We start from the raw sequence: 19,624 nt of genomic DNA on the forward strand, positions 1-19,624 counted from the left end.
TCAGCCTCGTCCCTGGGCCTGGACCCCGCTGATGGTCAGGGTGGCCGTGTTCCCCGAGTTGGAGCCTGAGAACCGGTCAGGGATCCCTGAGGGCCTGCTGCTATCACTGTAGATGATGGTTACAGGGGCCTTGCTGGGCTTCTGCTGGAGCCAGTCAACACTTTTTCTTCCAATGTTGTCTCCCCCACAGGTGATCCTGGCTGTCTGTCCTGGCTGCACTGACATCGAGGGTGGCTGTGTCACCTCATAGGAGGCCACAGACCCTGCAAGAGAGGAAAGGAGAGGTGGGGTTAAGGATGAAGGACCCCTTCCCAGGACACCTGAGCCTGCCCTTGTTGGAAGATCTACAGGGATTCTGAGACTGGGCCATGAGTCTCAGCCCACATGTCCCACTGATGAGCTGATCCATGAAACCTGTGAAGAAATGGGGACCCTTCTGTCCCTTTCTCCTGGCAGGTGCAGCCCCTCAGGCTCACTCAGACCAGTGAGCACAGTGGAGGGTACAGCACCCCCATCCCCTCATCCTGCAGCTGGTTCAGGTGCACCTGAATCTCATAGGCTGAGGTCAGAATCAGGGTGAGAGTTGTCTAGACCCCTGGGGCTGGGAAAGGCTGGGAGCCATGGGCAGCACCTGTGCAGTGAGCGAGGAGGCCGAGGAGGAGAGAGGTCCAGGCCATGGTGGAGGTGTCCCACTTCTGCTCCCTGAGGCCCCAGGCTGGGCAGCTGTCCTCCCAGGCTTCTCTTATCCCCTTGCTGGAGAGACAGCTGCTGGGTATGCAAATCAACCAGGGCTCAGGGTAGCTGCCTGAGTAGCTGTGTGGTTCCTGCTGGGGGATGAGCCTGAGCAACTCAGGGAAGGGAGTAGTGGTCCCTTGGGACCCCACCTCATTCCCAGGGGATTCTGGTTCATATCCTTATACCACAGTGAGAGGCTGACATCTCCACCCAAGACTGTCTCAGGGCCTCACTCCTGGGCTGGGCTGGCCCCAGCAGAGCTCAGAGGTGACATCTGTCTGCACGTTCTGGACCCCTATAGAGCGTTAACTGTAGTGGTGACAATATGAGCTTGAGGACAGAGCAGGGTCCCACCCAGTGACAGTGTGTGAGCATCAGAACCTGTAGGACATTCTCACCTTGCTCAGTGCACAAGGAGAACTTGGAGCCTCTGAGATTCTGGAAGTTTCTAACTTGGTTTCAGCTCCTGGGACAGGTTATAGATGCTGTGCCCCAGTGTCCCGAGTGTGTGCCAGTGCCAGGGTCAGATCCAGTGCTTGGAAAGGTGTGACAGTTACAGAGTGTGAGCACGAATGGGGTGGGCTGGACAGGAATGAAGTGCCTGGACCTGAGACAGATGCACAGGCCAATTCTATGAGAACCCAATCTGAGAGACTCACAGTCAGGATGTTATATCATCCGTGTCAAAGTTAATGCTGTAGAAAACCTGCTGCTCTCTTTAAAGATGTGACGTGGTGCTTAATATTCACCATGTCTTACCACAATTAAATATCTTAATTATTAATGAATGGACAGATAGTTCCAAAACATAAATGATAATAATCCCCCTGCATGGTCGAATTCCTCATGCCCAGGCCCTCCAAGTCTCCAGGAGGCTTTGCCAGGTGGTCTCTGCTGCCCCCTGGTGGCCTCCCCACACTGGATGCAGGGGGAGGAGGTGTGCCTGGGTCCAGATGCAGAGTCTGAACCTACTGCTCAGGTGGCAACTCCCTGATCCAGGGACTGAGGGTCCCAGGGGGGATTGCTGTTCTCTCCATAACCACCACCGGCCCCAAGACCAGGCACAGGAGGCTCAGATCACCCATAAAAGTACGAACAGGCTCATTGGGAGGAGGAGAGGGTGGGGCCCACCTGAAGCATCTCTGACATATCCCTGGGGTGCCTGTGTGATGCTGAGGCCTTCATGGGGTACACAGGACTGAGGGACTGCCTCTCACTGATGCCCACTGCTAGCGCTGGCTCAAAATAGGGCCGTGTCAGCATCTGCCCCCAAAGACTGAGACAGGAGACACTCACCCAGCAAACACTGATTCAGCCCCCACTCTGTCTGCCAGACACTGCATCCTGGGTGAGACGTGTGAATGGGACCAGTCCTGCCTCACAGATGCCAGTGTGCACATGGGAGCCCACAGTGGACACACTGGTGTGGGTGACACAGCACAGTCACCGCCACCTTCTACCTGTGTGCTTTTTTCCCAAGCAGAACTGCATCCGACTTTATTAAAGACACTTTTCATGAACAACGAATCTGAGGTTTCCGGCAGGACGTGGGGGACAACAGTGAACTGTGCACAACAGCTCTCACCCTCCCGTCCTCAGTGCACTGCCCACCCAGAGAGCCGCTGTAACCATGGGGACGTCCTTGTCTGCTGCCCTGAACGGGGAGCGTTTAGAGTGAGGGCCGAAGTCTCACATGGGCATGTTGTTTAACAGCTCTTCACAAGCTGACCCTGACTTTCAGGCACTTCCTGGAAGAAAGGGGGGAAGGACTTGGGACCTCACAGGGCTGGTGAGTGTCTGCAGAACACCCGTCGGGCCCAGACTTGTGGCTGCAAGAGAAAAAGAGGCTCCTGTCTGCCCACGTCTCATATTGTCGTGTGTGCGTTTGCATTAAAAAAATGTCCTGACTAGTGAGGAAAATAATAGGCACTAATAAATAAATAAAAAATGAGAATAATTACAGGGGAATAACTGTGCAGCTGTTGTAGTATTCACATAATTAGTTGAGATCAGATAAGAACTGACAGGCAGGTCCTGTGTGGGGAGGGGCTGGAGGGGTCTCTCTGGAGGGGACCCTGGAGCTGCCATCAGGGTGAGAAGAGGGAGCAGCAGGAGGGAGTGAGTGTGGGGAGAGCAGGGTCACTGCCCTGGGGGGAGGGTCTGTCTGTCTGAGCAGGAAGGACAGTGAGAAACTAAGGTGGTTATGGTCCAAACCAAGTGGGCCCAATGTGACATGAATCTGTGACATTAAGGGATGAGTGGCAGGACTGACGTCACACTGAGCACACACACCTGGCCCAGGAGTCAGAGCTGCTGAGGGGTACCCTGGGGAAGGAGGAGCCACTGCACTGTGACTCCTGTCCTGTGTCAGTGATGTGAGTGAGCAGGTGACCCACAGGGACTGTCACTACACAGGGGCTGCTGCTTCCCTTCTGGTTTGCACAGGAAGTCACACGGGACCTTCTCTCCTGATTCCGAGAATTCTGACAACTCATCACTCCTGCTGCCGAAGTTATGACCTTGTGGGAAAGTGTCCCATTGTCCCTGAACTAGGTGTGAGTGAGACACCTGAGTTTATCATATGAGGTTCTCAAACCTTTAGGTAACATTGTCATAGCTTTACTTTATCATATATTATAAACCACAACATACATTGTTGTTGTTTTTTTTGCCTAAACAGTGATGTGTGTTATGGAATATAATAGGACAAAACATTTCATATTGATCCCTGTGGTAACGATACCAGATGCCATTAATTTCTCTGTGTAGATCCCCATTTCTCTCTGACTCGGGCGGGTCCCCTGCTCTTCCTGGTACAGAGCATCTGTGGGTGTCAGTTCTCTAAGTGTCTGTACATCTGAGAGAGTTTCACTTTCCTTCCTTTTTTTAAAGGTAATTTCACTGGGTAAAGACGTGAAAGTGGACAGGTTTTTGTTTTAGTTTTGTTGTTGCTTTTAGTTTTCTAGACTCTCTGCCCCCCTCTCCCCCCGTCTGTGGTGTTTCCAGGGAGACCTCTGCCCTGGTCCCTCTGCTCCGTCCTCTCCGTGGACGGGCCCCCGAGTCTCTGCGGCTTTTGTGATTTTCTCGTCAACACTGGGTTTAGGAATTTGGTTGTGATGTGTGTTGATGTCTCTTATATGTTTTTGTGCTTGGGTTTTGCCTAGGTTCTTGGATCTGTAGGATCTCAGTTTTCTATGCAATCAGAACATTTTTGCCCAGTGTTTCCTCAAATATTTTTCCTACCTTCCCCAAAACTTCTCTGCTTCAAAGCCTGTGATCACGTGCCAGTGAGGTTCCCTCCGTGCCCTCCCGCACACTGACGCTTCCGTGTGTTTATTCAGTGTGGTTTCGTGTCTGTGTCTCATGTCCTCTCTGTAGTTTCTCCTCCACTTCGTCTATTCTCATCTCTCCTCTGCGGAGATGACCCTGCTGTCAGTCACATCAGGGTCATTGTGTCCCAGACACTGTAGTGTCTGCATCTGTGTGTTGACTTGGCCTTGGTTTTTGTCCTCCTTGTCTACAATTACCATGTTCAAACATCTCCTACACACGGAACAAATGCAATACGAATTTTCTTAAAATCCTTGACTAACCATTCAATCATGTGTGAAATTTCATGGCCACTACAACTGCTTGTTTTTGTTGCTTATTGTAGCTGGTATTTTCTTGCTTCCAATGAGGAATATTTGATGTGACATCAGACTTGGTGAATACTTCCTTGTTAGTGAACAATACTTGTGTTTATATGTGTATTTTGTCTGCTGTTCTAGGTTATTGCAGACTCATTAGAGTTAATGCAAACAGTGTGATCCTTGGTCAGTTGCGCCTGTAGGTGACACAACAGTCCAAGGAGTCGGGTACTGTTTTCACACCTTGAGGTTCAGCTCCTTGACAGGTGACTCTGGTGCCTGATTAGGACATGTCCTCTTCGACTGTGGGACAAGTGTGACTTGTGGTTGTGTGTGTGAGCTCGGCAAGAGGTCTCTCTGGTGTACGTGTGGTTCTCTTTGGCCTCAGGGTGTTTCCTCACACGGTGTGTGTTACAGAACAGACCCGGGGGGGGGTGATACACTATTATCAAATGGACCCCCTTCTCTATGGGTCCCCCTGTACTAGGTTCTCCTTGCCCACCACCAGCAAATTATAGCTCTCAATGTCAGAGATCCATGAAAAGGAAACAAATTATTTATTCAAAAGTTCTACAGTCTTAGAGTAACGACTGAGTGTCTTCATTGAGACCTCAAAGTCCCTTAGAATTCCCACAAAGCCACAATCTTTCTTTCCCCCTCTGCCCGGTCCCGGGTACCATATCTCAGATAAAGAAATAGAGGACCGTGGCTCAGGGAGTCCCGGGTTCATTCAGGTAATCCGTGCTCCGCCGCCCAGCCTCCCTCACCTCCCAGCACCATCAGCTGTGTTGCTGCAGCGATCTCCAGTTCTTAATCCACAACCCTGTGGCACCTTCTCCGGGCCCACCAGCAAGAGTCATTTCACCCCTTTCCTTCCCACAACGTCTCTCCTGCATGCTTCCACATCACTAAGAAAGAGAGCTCTGCCTCACTGCTACATCTTGCTTTCTGGCTTCCTAAGCTGCGTGGCAAAGGGAGCCCCAAAGCCACAAGGTTGCAAACTTTTTCATGGCTGCTGCCCCTGGGTTTAAATCCCAGCCCCAATTTTCCTCTGCAGCCCCATTTCGACTCCTCGCATGATGGGCTACACCTGCCAGCACTCCCGTATCTTTCCAGCTTCTCTGGGCTGCCTGTCCAGGCAGGTGTGGCCCTATGGCATGGAGCCTGTCATCTCCAAGCTCTCATGCAGGCACAGGCCCTATAACCATGGGGAGCTGCCTTCCAGTGACATCCTGGGTGGAAGTCACTCCCATCTCCTTGGCTCAAGGCAAGGCCACAGCCATTTAACATATCCATGAAACCAGTTGCAGTTAGAGACATGCTAAATGACTGTGCCTGAGGTTATTTGCAAAACTGTTGCTCTGCAGAACAGCTCTCATTGGCCCTGCTCCATGGGTCCCATCCCCCAGTTCAGACTCATGGGGTGAGGACATCCTACCTTTTTAATATTTCCTGGACACCCTGAGTTCTGGACCCCATTACAAATCCCTCTTTGCAAGGGAGGGTCCTGGCTGCACCCTGTTACATGTGGTGATCAGATTCACCAAACTGGCAGTCAGTTCCCTGGACGCACAGAGGGAATGGAGAACCACATGCATTTGTGATTGTGGGTGATCTTAGCGGAGTAAACATGAGAGTTAAGAGTGGGAACCTGAAATGTGGTGACAACTGAGGACTCAGCTGGGAGGCCCTGTAAGGTTATCCTGACCCTGAGCCACACTCTGAGAGGGGACTGACTTTGTAGGGTGGGTCCTCTCCACCAGGAGCACTTCCTAGTGAGGGCACTGCTGTGAGCTGCCAGGACCCAGCAGTGGAGGGAGGGAGGGTTATCCCTGAGGAGGGGTTGTAGATGGATCCTCAGAGTCCTCGCCCATGTTTGCTCTGTTCAGAGTTCAGGCTGCCAGGACATCCTAGAGCTTCCTGAGCTCTGCTGATCTGGGTAGTTCTGGGTACAAACCCAGATCAGGTGACCAGTGAGGGGCCCAGTCACCATTACAAGGATATTCAGGGACAATTTGCACAGGATGTGTGTTCTGGCTTTTTGTCCTGCCACAATTTCCCTCTGTCTCCAACTCACATGCAGGCCCTGGAAACCCCAGGTCAGCCCTGTCCTGTGAGACTGAATCCACTGCTGTCCCACCCTCTGCACAGCTGCCTGAGGCTGAGGAGGGGCAGCCTGAGGATCTCAGTCTGGGGACCTGGGACAGACCTGCTCATGGCTTTGTCTCTGGTCCCGTTTGGGCTGGAGGAGAGTGTGACACCGATGGGGAAGGGGGTCATGTCCCACTTCCCCATCTCTGAATGTCATTGTGAGCAGTACCACTGCTGCCCCATGGTTGACAGTGATAGTCAGCCTCCTCCTGGGCCTGGGCTCTGCTGATTGCCAAGGTGGCTGTCTTCCCTGAGCTGGAGCCAGCGAATCCGTCCGGGATCGCTGAAGGTGCCTGGCTGTCCTCATAAGTGACCAGCACAGGGGCCTGGCTTGGCTTCTCTGGTACCAGTGAGTTATTTTTCATCCAGTAAATCTCCGGGGCAGGTGATCATGTCTGTCTTTCCTAAGACCACTGAAAAAGAAGACGAGCAGGAGAGCAGGTCTCCTGAGATTCACAGACAGTGCTTTCTGGTGGTGACTGTCATGGGAATATGAGTGGCAGGTGGACAAGAGTGAAACCCTCCCAGTCTGGTGCTAGGAGGGGACAGTCAGACAGGCAGGTTCCCGGGTCCATCCAGCCCTGCTGCAGCTGCATCTGCATCTTAGTGAATTCCAGGGAACTTGTTGCTCTGGCCTCAGTCACCATGGAAGCTCTCACTTCCTCCTGCTGTGTCCCCAACTCCTTCCTAGGCCACTGAGGTCTTGATGGTGAGGTGTCCTGCCCTCGTCACACTGAGCTTCTTTCAGTTGCCAGACCCTGCAGCATTGTGGAGAAAGTGTTTTAAAACCGAGTGTGTTTGAAGAGAAGGTGGGATCCCTGTCTAACCTTGGTCTTTGTTATTTTCTGCTTTATTTTGAATAGTTGATGTTGCTCTGACATAAGTGCTGAGTGTTTTCTCTGGTAGCATCTCATGGGCTGTCAGTCTCATCTGGTGTCTTTCGGATCCCAAATATTATAACTTTTACATCAAGGCTTTCAGTTTGGATTTTTGGCCTCTGTGTCTTCTCTTGCCATGTCAAATCATTTATCCTCCCTTATGACAGGAGGAAATATTATCATACTCACATTTTCTGTCTCCTAGGCCACAAATTGTGTCATCCAGGACATTTCAGGGCCATTCTGGACAAAGTGGTTTTTACATTCATAACAGCCCTGTTTTCCTGATTCTTTGCAGGAAAGTCTCACAGGGGGTCAGGCAACAGGACTGATTCCTGTTGGATCTGGAACACATGTGAGTCCCCCTGTGTCGGGGACTCCAATTTGGGGTTCAGTGACTTACTGGTCACAGATCCGTCCTGTGTCCACCTGCTCTCACTGACACTTTCTGAGATGCCACCAGCACAGACCTTGGTTGGGACTAAGTTCCCCTCCGTGGGGCACAGAGCTTCTGACTCGTCCACCTGACGCCTGAACTGGGAGCTGCCCCCCGACTGGGCACAAGCCCTACAGGCCAGGGTGCTGACCTGTGACCGTCCCCTCCTGTGTCCTTGGGGGGCTCCCTCCTCAGCCTCAGCTGGTTTCCTCCCGTGTGTGCTCACCAGTCTCGTGGGAATGTTTGCAGACACCCAGAGTGTCCTCTCTGTGGGGCCCTCTCCTCTCCCACACGCTCCGCCTGGGCTGTGATTTCCTCTCTGGGGCCCTGGAGACTCCCTCTGACCTGGAGAACCTCACTCAGGGAGGTGTCAGGGGGTCTCTGTAAGGAAGCTCAGAGGCAAGACCTGGGAACTGCAAAGCAGTGACAGTGGGCGGCTCAGCTGGAGGCTGCTAGGGCCTTCTGACCTGAGGCAGGGCCTTGGATTTGGGCCTCGGGTGGTTACAGGGTCTAGGTCACACTCAGGGAGAAGAATGACCCTGAGGGAGGCAATTCTCTGCCCCATGGGAACTTCCCAGTGAGGGCGCAGCCCTGGTCACCTGGGCTCCAGCAGGGGTGCTGGGTGTGCAGACACTGGTTGGCCCCATTCAGAGTCCTGGGCGGCCACGGAGCCTGGAGCTTGCGGAGCTCAGCTGAGCTGGCAGCTCTGGAGGTGAATCCAGGCCATGTCACCTGGAGCGGCCCCATCACTGTGATGCAGAAATTCAAGGACTGTTACCTCTGTACACAGGTTCTGGCAGTCTGTTGTTTTGCCAGACCCTCCTTTCAGAATTCATTCTGGGGCCCAGACACAGCAGGCCAGCCTGGTCTTGCTGCCCTGAATCTACTCCTGAATCACTCTCTACAAAGCTGCCTGAGGCTGGGAGGAAGGGCCGCTGGGAGACCTGAGAAATGGGACATGGGCCAAAGCTGCTCATGGCTTTGTTAGCAGTGCCCATGGAGCCTGAGGAGAGTGTGATACAGACTGAGGTTTTTGTCTCACTTCCCCGTCTGCCCGTGTCACTGTGAGTTTTACTGTTTTTGTTCCACACTGCACAGTAATAGTCAGCCTCGTCCTCAGCCCGGGCACTGCTGATGGTCAGGGTGTTCGTGTCCCCTGAGTGAGAACTAGAGAATCGGTCAGGGATCACTGAAGTCCGATTCGTGTCACCATAGATGAGCAGCATGGGTGCCTGGCCTGGCTTCTGCTGCAACCAGGCAGGATAATATCTCCTTATGAGCTCTCCCTGGCAGGTGATCCTGGCTGTCTGTCCCGGGCTCACAGACACGGCTGGGGGCTGAGTCACTTCAGAAGAGGCCACGGAACCTGTAAGAGAGGACAGGAGAGGTGACTGTGAGGATGAGGGTCTCCTTACCGGACGGTGCACATCCTCAGTTCTGAGCAAAGCCCAGGGCCAGGTTGCTCCCTGGTTTCTGTGGGGGCTTAGCCTTGGGAGTAAGCACCTGTGCAGAGAGTGAGGAGGGGGAGCAAGAGAGGGGTCCAGGCCATGGTGGAGAAGCTGCAGGATCTTCCTCTGACCCACAGCTGATGATGGGGCTTTGGGGCCTGTCTTATCCTGTATAAGGGGCTCCATGCAAATCCACTTCCTTCCCCTTGTAGCCTTCCTGAGTGGCACCTGCTGGGCAGAGAGCAGCTGGGGCCAATGGAGGGTTTAAAGTTGAGTCCTCACCTCCAGGTCTGCACCATGGTTGCTCAGAGCTCTCTGTGGTGTTGAGGGGACAGTGCTGACCCCTGACCAGCCTCTGCACCCACAGGTGATGAGATCAAATTCCTGTACCCCTCCAGTGATGAGATCACAGTGCGGTGTGGGGTGGGGGTGCTGGAAACAGGAGCCGGTAGGGACAGTGGTCAAGCTGGTGTAAGAGGCAGGAATTTGCTCCAGGACACAGTGACACTGGTCATGTGCCTCTGGGGGAATTTCTATTACACTTTAGAAAAAGGAAAAATTTTTGCATCTTGGTCTTGGCAAGAATTCTTAGACTTCACAGAAATGCTTGACATCTAAAAAGAAAGAAAGTAAGTGGAAACCCTTTAAAATTAAAAACTTTGAGTCCTGGCTGGTGTAGCTCAGTGGATTGAGCGCGGGCTGCGAACCCAAGTGTTGCATGTTTGATTCCCAGTCAGGGTACATGCCTGGGTTGCAGGCCATGACCCCCAGCAACCACACCTTGATGTTTCTCTCTCTCTTTCTCCCTCCCTTCCCTCTCTAAAAATAAATAAATAAAATCTTAAAAAAAATTAAAAACTTTGTTCTATAAATGATCCCCTATGGAGCTATTTTAAGAAAATAATACAGTGGGAGATAACACTTGGCAATCCAAACCCATTAAGAAACTATGTGCATAAAGTGTCAAACTAATTAATACACACAGCATACAGCCCTGGCCAGGGGCTCAGTTGGCTGGAGCAGCGTTCAAATGCACCAGGAGTTCGGGTCTGACCCCTGGTTGAGGGGCAGACGGGAGTCGGCCAATGAGGGCGTGGATGGGTGGAGCAACAGAGGTGTGTTCTCCTCAAATCATTAAAAAACTTTAAAAGGTGAACAAAACAAAATTCTATTTGAACATGGGCAAATTACCTAAATAGACAGTTGAAGGAAAAATATACGGATGTCAAAAAGCACATAGAGAAAAATGTTCATCAGTCACCACCAGGGAAGGTAAGTTAAAACCAGAGCGAGACACCTGCACACCGGTCAGCACGGAGCAGACTGACTGAAGTGAAATCGGGGCAGCACCAGACACTGGTCAGGCAGCAAGAAGCGGGTCACTCACTCAGTGCCAGTAGGGAGGTCAGACGGCAGAGCCACAGTGGACAAACAGCCGTGTGCTTAGTATAACATGAACATGCAGTTACCATACAACCAGTCACTGCATCATTGGGCATTTATTTCAGAAAATTAAAAACTTATGTTTACATAGAAACGCAAACACAAGTGTTCACAGCACCTGTCTAGTCAGCTCAGGCTGTGGTAACCAAACACCAGTGAGTTGCTTAAAGTTCAAAGTCAGAGAAAGGGAGAGAAACACTCTGGCCAGTGATCCCATCAGACCAGAGCCCCACCCATGACACATCCTGTGGCTTTTATTACTTCTCTAGAGTCCGAGTCTCCACATGCAGCTACACTGGGAGTAAGGACTTCAATGTCTGAACTTCGGAAGACACAATCACTCATTTCTTACCAGCGCCCTTACAAATAAGAGCCCCAAACTGGAAACAATTCAAATGTCCTTTGGGATGATGGTTAAACAGACTTCAGTACATGCGAACCACAGAATACTATTCAGCCATAAAAAAAATGAACTATTGGTACACACAACACCAGTGACGAGTCTATAAGGAAATGTGATGAATGAATAAACAATCACAAAATGTTACATTCTGTAGAATTCTATTTATACACAATTTTCCAATGACAGAATTTGAGAGATGGAGAAGCAGGTGATGGCTGCAGGGCTGAGGGGCAGGGGAAGGGTCTGGGTGGGAGGAGGTGGGTGTTGTAAAAGGAAAACACGAAGAGTCCACGTGTGATGGGACTGCGGGGAATCCTGACCGCTGTGGTGGGCACATGAGCCTGCACGTGGGATGGAAGGGCTTAGCTGTGACCAGTGTGGCTCAGTTGGTCAGAGCATCATCCTCTGATCATAAAGTTATGGGCTTTATACTGAGTCTGGGTGTGTATGGGAGGCAATCAATCAGTGCTTCTCTCTCTCATGGATGTTTCTCTCTCTACCTTCCTCTCTGTCCCTCAGAGAGATGAAAAATCTGTCCTTGGGTGAATGAATGAATGAATAAAATAAAATGCATAAGAAGAAATCTATAAGCTCCCACTTACAAGCACAAGGAGGGGGACCCAAATTTTCAAGTGTGCAATGATTTCATCAAACACTTCCCCCCAAATGAAAAGATGATCTGTGAAAACAGGCACCTGAAGATCTGCTCACCGTCACAAGTCACTGAGGTGATGAACACGACAGACAGATACAGAGGCACACACACCACTTGGAACAGGAAGAAAGTGAAGGAAGGGGTGCATGACCCGGGGTCAGGTAAGACAGGGTCAGCTGCTCTGGAGGGATGACACAGAACCTGACCAAGAGTGAGAAACCCAGATTTCACCAGAGTGACAGACAGAGACAGAGACAGAGACAGAGAGTGACAGTCTGAGAGATGCAGAATGCGTCAAGGGAAGGGGACAGCTCACCACACACACTCTCACTTTCGGCCCAGCCTGCCTGTCACCCCCTCAGCCACATCCCCTCCAGCTGCCTCCAAGGGCAGGTCCTGGCACCTGTGTCAGCTGCTCCCTGGAGTTACTATCAAGAGCTCAGCAGGCTTTAATTATTCCCCTACTGTACCAGTGACACCGCGTGATGGCCATTCCGGAGATCCCAGCTACAAGTCCTGGGATGAATCCCACAATCATGAGACAGGACTGACCTGAACCTGCTCAGGTGGGTGCCCGGCCTTGCCCCTCACCTACCTGTGAGCAGGAACCAGATCACTGTGGTCTACGCAGCTGCTCCAGGCTGAGTCTGTGGTGTCGGTGTGAGTGAAAGGTTCTGGTATTTCAGTCCCAGGAAAGTCAGCAGAATATCAACCCACCCACTAATCCTGTCTCCAACCCCCCATACATGCGGCTGAGGCCAGTGACCCACAGGGCAGAGACTGGAGGTAGGAGGTCGCTGACATTTTCCACCACAGGATTCTCATCCCCCATGTCCCAGTGGACATTGTCCTGGGCCTATCTCTAGAAAACTCTCGTGGGCAGACGTGGAGCCTTCCTTAGCACCACAAGCTGAGAATATGGCACAGCTGGAGGGTCCAGCCTGTGCTCCAGGTGGGTCCTGCCCCAGACCTCCCAACAGGCACCTGCTTCCCTCCAGAACGCAGCTCTGATTCCTCACTGGAGGCAGGTCTCTGACCTGCCTCCACTGAGGGACAAGTGCTTCCTGCTTAACCTCAAAGGACTCCTGCTTCACTTCCAGGTGTGCTGAGTCAGTACAGTCACTGTCCCCACTTCCAAGGTCAGCCCTGGAACACCAAGGTCTACAGTCCTTCCCTGAGAAGAACCCCAAGATGGGGGCAAAGGGCCAGATGGCCCCTAGGACAGGGCCATCTCAGCCCAGCCACTTGCCCACAGTCATGTTCCTGCTTGGGCTGCTCGGGTCTCCCCCAGAATCCTGCCTACAGCCCTGTATTGGGGGAAACAGGATGTTGCTTTGTGAAAATGACCTACATTGTGACCACATGTGACTTTACCCAGTGGGGGAGGAAGTACATGATGATGGGATTTGCAGGGGAAGATGTAAATGTCTCAGGGTCCTGGGCAAGGACAGGGAACAGCTTAGCCCAAGTCCCTGTGGGGGAGGGGAAGGGGGATGGAGGTTTAGACCTCACTCCTTTTGTCCATGTCACTGAAGCTTCTGTGAAAAGGCCGTCTTGTGCATGACTCTCACCACAGACATTCTCAGCCTCATCCTCACACTGGAGATTGGAGATGGTTAAGTGGCAGTTGGCCCCAGAGCTGGAGCCGGAGAAGTGATAGGGGATCTGACCCCCACTGCTGTGGCTTCCATCACTCTTAATGTACTTCACATACCCAGGGCCACTTCCTTGTCTCTTATGATACCAGCAAATGGTGTAGCTGCTGTGCTCACTGCTGAGGGTGCAGGGGAGCTGGGCAGAGGCTCCCAGGGAGGCAGAAGCAGATGGGGGCTGGGTCAGCACAGGTGCAGCACAGAGACCTGCAGACACAAAACATGGGGATGATGCCAAACGCACCCAGACTGGACAGATGCCCCTCGGGACTGTGCTTGGAAGGAAACTATTGGGGAGTGGGACCCCTGTGTGCCCAGGGATGCCCTGACCTGTGGAGAAACCAGGGGCAGGAGGGAGAAGGGAGCCCAGTCCATGGTGGGAGGGGCTTCCAGGAGCTCTGCCCTGAGGCTGCCCAGCTGGCCTGGGCCTCTCCAAGCCCCTGTATTATCTTCTCTCCTTGCAGCTCAAGGGGGAGGAGCATTGAATGCAAATCTGTTTTCTGCTCCTCACCTTGCCTGTCTCAGCTCTAGTCTGAGCCTAACAGCCTCCCAATGGTAATTTCCTGAGGCCAGAAGAAGGTCCTGGTGTTGGTTTCAGTGTTAAGAGTTGATTTTACCCGACAGGGGTGTCTTCAAAGAAACCTCAGTCAGGCCCTTTGCACTGTGCACTGCCCAGGGGACTTGGACCTATTATGGGTGCCCAAATCAAGACCCACAGTGCCCCCTGGTGCTCCCAGGATGAATGTCACTCTGGATCAGTGGGAACTGTAGCAGTGGGGAATTCTAACCCACTCCCCCCATCCTTTTGACATTGTTTCTGTAAGTTCGGACACTGACTAATATGAATCTTGTAGATAAACAGCTTGTTTGTATAAGAACCCCAGGAACTAACATCAGAAGATACAGACTCTCAGCTTTGGGAGATCTGTAGACCCCCAACCTTGGAGTCGGGTGATGTGTCGGGATGAGGTGAAGCCGGGACAACTACACCGGGATGACCCACACAGGACCATCAGCCTTGTCGGGTTGGACTGTGCTCATCTGCACGTAGAGAGCTTTTCAATCCGCTCCCTTCACCTCTTTTCTCTCTCCCCTCTCCCTCCTTGTAAAAATCTGCTCCACTGAGAGGCGGACATGAGCTTTGAGGCATGCGTCCCCCATCTCCCGGTGTCCGGCACCTGAATGAACCACCCTCCTTGACATCAGCACCGGTCTCTCTGGTATCGGCTTTGAAGCCGTAAGCAGCTGGGCTTGTGTTTGGTTCCAGCCTCCCTGTGTGTGTAGCTCATCTGAATGGCTGCTTATGCCCCCAGTAGACACTGACCCTCGAGGATGAATGTTTTCCATGCACCCCTCACCTGACACCGTAACAACCCAACATCACCCCCATGCTGAAGGCCCAGGTCCTCCTCCTGTCTGATGAGCAGGGTGCCCTCACTGGGAGGGTATGATTTTCCCAGAGCCCCCCAGACAGTGATGCTGAGTCAAGACTCCAATCCAGGAGCTGGACCTCAGAGCCTGACCTGTGGATCCCCTCCCTGCCTGCCCCCTCTCCATGTCCCTTATTTCCCTCCTCCCTGGTCCCAGGTCCCACACTCCCGAGTCCCTGAGTCACAGCCCTGCCTTCTGTGTGCAGGTGCTCTGTCCTCCGGAGTCTGTTCTAAAGACAACTCAGTTCTTCACGGTCGTGGGTCTGTGTTTCCCAGTGAACATGGACGGTCTGTGCACAAACATGGGGACAGTCCCTCTGCTGCCTGCTAGACAGGACAGGATCAGATGCCAGCGGGACACTGGGAATCAAGTTACTGGTGAGGCACCTTGTGCAATTCAGGATTCTTTTGCAACATGATCAAGGGCACTGGATTTAAACAACTACAACTGTAAGGAATGATACCTTTCATTTTTATGGAACACCATTGGCAGGAAAGCGTGTTTCACTTCATGTCCTGAGCAAGTGTATGTGCTTTCAGGCCAATATTGCTGAGGATTCGATGAAACACATTCATGTACAAAATGCTGGAGGCATTGTGCTTGGGGGTGATGGTGCAGCACTGAATTCATGTGCACAGACAGACAGACAGAGAGGCAGACCCGTCACTCACTCCTCAGAGTTTGGTCTGAGAGACAATGGAGAGGGGACCAGGGTCTGGTGCCTGAGACATGTCCCCCACTGTCCCCAGCTGAGGGGACCACAGTAGCTCCTCTCTGCCCTTCCCACCCAAGGGCGTCCACTCCTCACACTCACACCTCAGGGTCCCCATGGGTCCCGCTGGCCACTCCTGCAGCCCAGTGCTCACACCTGTGCTGTGGGTCTCCTGACCCCCTGGGAGGTCACCTGTGAGTGCCACCCTGGGAGGTTTCACCTTCAAACAGTGATCTGTGCTTGTGAGTTAGAGAAATATATCCAACTGCGGAAAATAGCATGTGATTCCACATCAATAAAATCAATCTAGTACCCTCCTTCCCTCCAGATCTCTGCACAAAGTATACCTTATGGCTTGTGTTGATGTTTATAGGAATGATCTGCCCAGTGAGGGAATTTCCTGTAGCAACAACTACTTACAAATGTATATAGACTGTGTCATTCATTCCACTAATAAGAAAAATGTGCTCAATGGTTCAGAATCATGTTTAAAATTGTACTTGTATTTAATATCAGGTCCTTGAGGGTAAGAGGAGTGTGGACACGATATAATAATTTCCTCATATTGTCGTCAATATTTCCGGTGTAGTTGGCAAGTGGAGCAGACATTCTTCCCCTAGTGATGTGTGGTCACAGGATCCCCGCCCTCCTCATGCCCTGGTGGCTGCAAGGATGCACTGCAGGGTCACTGACACTGTCCTCTGCCCCCAGCCCAATGAGGACACATCTCCCATCTGACCTGCTCTGACCAATGTGGTGTCCACAAGCCACATGCACCTCCTGAGGATGAAATGTGGGCGGTTCCAGTAGGAGGTGCTGTAGTCTGAAACGCCCACCAGATTTTAAGATTTATGATGAAATAATATAAAATTATCAACATTTTAATATTTAATTTATATGGAAACATTTCCACTAACAGAATTAAACAGAATATATCCTGTAAATTAATCCCACCCATTTCCTGTCCTCCAGCTGTCACTAGGCCTGAGTCATACCCAGAGACAGTGCTGAACCGGGGGGCAGTTCCCTGTAACCATTTCACTTCCCGGGAGGGCCGAGCTGAGAGCAGCCGGGGGCCTGCAGCTGTGGTGGTGGGCGGGTGGGACCCGACTGGGCACCAGGGAGTCTCACAGTGTCTGCTGCACTGGTCGGCTCCATTCAGAGTCCTGGGCAGCCTCGGAGCCCGGGCCTCAGGAGCTCAGTGGAGCTGGCAGCTCTGGGGATGAATCCAGAGCATTTTAACAGGGAGCAGCCCAGTCACGATGATATGGATTGTAGGACCGTCACTTCTGGACACAGGACTCAAGCAGGCTGACCTTTTGTGAGGCTCTCTTTTAAGAATTGAGTCTGTGGCACAGACACATCAGGCCAGCCTGGTCCTGCTCCCTGAATCCAGTTCTGACCCACCCTCTGCACAGCTGCCTGAGGCTGGGAGGAGGGGCCACTGGGAGACCTGAGAAATGGGGCCTGGGCCAAGGCTGCTCATGGCTTTGTCTGCAGTCCTCCTGGGGCCTGAGGGGAGTGTGACTCTGACTGAGGTTTTTGTCTCACTTCCCCTTCTGCCTGTGCCACCGTGAGTATTAGTACCACTACTATATGCTGCACAGTAATAGTCAGCCTCGTCCTGGGCCTGGACCCCGCTGATGGTCAGGGTGGCCGTGTTCCCCGAGTTGGAGCCTGAGAACCGGTCAGGGATCCCTGAGGGCCGGCGGCTATCACCATAGATGACCGTTACAGGGGCCTGGCCGGGCTTCTGCTGGTACCAGTAAGCATATTTACTTCCAATGTCTCCCCCGCAGGTGATCCTGGCTGTCTGTCCTGGCTGCACTGACATCGAGGGTGGCTGTGTCACCTCATAGGAGGCCACAGACCCTGCAAGAGAGGAAAGGAGAGGTGGGCTTAAGAATGAAGGTCCCCTTCCCAGGACACCTGGGCCTGCCTGTGCTGGAGAGATCTACAGGGATTCTGAGACTGGGCCAGCAGTCTCAGCCCACGTGTTGCACTGATGAGCTGATGCATGAATCCTGTGCAGAAATGAGAACCCTCCTGTCCCTTTCTCCTGGCAGGTGCAGCCCCTCAGGCTCCGTCAGACCGGTGAGCACAGTGGAGGGTACAGCACCCCCATCCCCTCATCCTGCAGCTGGTTCAGGGGCACCTGAAGCTCATAGGCTGACGTCAGAATCAGGGTGAGAGTTGTCTAGACCCCTGGGGCTGGGAAAGGCTGGGAGCCATGGGCAGCACCTGTGCAGTGAGCGAGGAGGCCGAGGAGGAGAGGGGTCCAGGCCATGGCGGAGGCGTCCCACTTCTGCTCCCTGAGGCCCCAGGCTGGGCAGCTCTCCTCCCAGGCCTCTCTTATCCCCTTGCTGGAGGGATAGCTGCTGGGTATGCAAATCAGCCAGGGCTCAGGGGAGCTGCCTGAGGAGCTGTGTGGTTCCTGATGGGGGCTCAGCCTGAGATATACTGGCAAGGGTGGGCTGTCCCTGAAGACCCTACCTCATTCCAAAAGGATCCAGTTCATAACCTGGTACCACAGTGTGCAGCTGACGTGCCCATTCCAGAGTGTCTCATGGCCTTACTACTTGTCAGGTCTGACCACAGCCGAGGTCAGAGGTGATGTCTTTCTGCCTGTTCTGAACCCAGTATGGAGCGTTAACTGTAGCTGTGACAATATGAGCCTGAGGTCAGAGCAGGGTCCCACCACAGTGACAGTGTGTGAGCATCACAGCCTGAAGGACAGTCCCACCTTGCCCAGGGCATAAGGAGAACTTGCAGCCCCCGAGATGCTGGAAGTTTCCAAGTCAGTTTCAACTCCTGGGACAGGTCATAGATCCTGTGGACAGTGTCACCACTGTGTGCTAGTGCCAGGGTCAGCCATAGTGCTTGGAAAAGTGTGACAGTTACAGAGTGTGAGCATGAATGGGGTGGGCTGGACAGGAATGAAGTGCCTGGACCTGAGACAGATGCACAGGCCAATTCTACAAGAACCCAATCTGAGAGACTCACAGTCAGTATGTTATATTATCCGTGTCAAAGTTAATACTGTAGAAAACCTACTGCTTTTTTTAAAGATGTGACGTGGTGCTTAATATTCACCATGTCTTACCACAATTAAATATCTTAATTATTAATAAATGGACAGATAGTTCCAAAACATAAATGATAATAATCTCCCTGCAGTGTAGAATTCCTCAGGCCCAAGCCCTCCCAGTCTCCAGGAGGCTTTGCCAGGGCAGTCTCTGCTGCCCCCTGGTGGCCTCCCCAAGCTGGCTGGAGGGGCAGTAGGGGTGTGCTCTGTCCAGGTGCAGAGTCTGAACCCACTGCTCAGGTGGCAACTCCCTGATCCAGGGACTGCTGGTCCCAGGGGGGATTGCTGTTCTCTCCATAACCACTGCCGGCCTCAGGACCAGGCACAGGAGTCTCAGGTCACCTATAAAAGTACGAACAGGCTCATTGGGAGGAGGAGAGGGTGGGCCCACCTGAAGTATCTCTGACACATCCCTGGGGTGATGGTGTGATACTGAGGCTTGCGTGGGGGACACATGACTGAGGGACTGCCTCTCACTGATGCCCACCGCTAGCGCTGGCTCAAAATAGGGCCGTGTCGGCATCTTCCCCAAAGACTGAGACAGGAGACACTCACCCAGCAAACACTGATTCAGCCCCACTCTGTCTGCCAGTCACTGCGTCCTGGGTGAGACGTGTGAACAGGACCAGTCCTGCCTCACAGATGCCAGTGTGCACATGGGAGCCCACAGTGGACACGCTGGTGTGGGTGACACAGCACAGTCACCGCCACCTTCAACTTGCATGTTGTCTTCTTTTTTCCCCAAGCCGAACTGCATCCGGCTTTATTAAAGACACTTTTCATGAACAATCCTGAGGTTTCAGGCAGGACGTGGGGGACAATAGTCAACTGTGCACAACAGCTCTCACCCTCCCGTCCTCAGCGCACTGCCCACCCAGAGAGCCGCTGTAACCCCGGTGACGGTCACGTCCTCATCTGCTGCCCTGAACGGGGAGCGTTTAGAGTGAGGGCCGATGTCTCACATGG

General features: G+C 52.7%; 3 gene segments (V, D, J or C); all 3 read right to left on the reverse strand.

The window, feature by feature from the left end:
• On the reverse strand, window positions 1-712 carry LOC123810774. The segment is given in 2 exon segments: window positions 1-263; window positions 632-712. Coding segments are annotated over 2 exon segments (309 nt in total).
• Window positions 713-6,869: 6,157 nt separating this feature from the next.
• On the reverse strand, window positions 6,870-9,410 carry LOC123810807. The segment is given in 3 exon segments: window positions 6,870-6,928; window positions 8,872-9,195; window positions 9,333-9,410. Coding segments are annotated over 3 exon segments (429 nt in total).
• Window positions 9,411-13,207: 3,797 nt separating this feature from the next.
• LOC123810808 lies at window positions 13,208-17,925 on the reverse strand. The segment is given in 4 exon segments: window positions 13,208-13,215; window positions 13,350-13,637; window positions 17,125-17,445; window positions 17,815-17,925. Coding segments are annotated over 4 exon segments (663 nt in total).
• Window positions 17,926-19,624: the final 1,699 nt, after the last annotated feature.

The sequence above is a fragment of the Phyllostomus hastatus genome, unplaced genomic scaffold (assembly GCF_019186645.2).
Source record: "Phyllostomus hastatus isolate PE091 unplaced genomic scaffold, TTU_PhHast_1.1 phas_scaffold_760, whole genome shotgun sequence".
Classification (NCBI taxonomy): domain Eukaryota; kingdom Metazoa; phylum Chordata; class Mammalia; order Chiroptera; family Phyllostomidae; genus Phyllostomus; species Phyllostomus hastatus.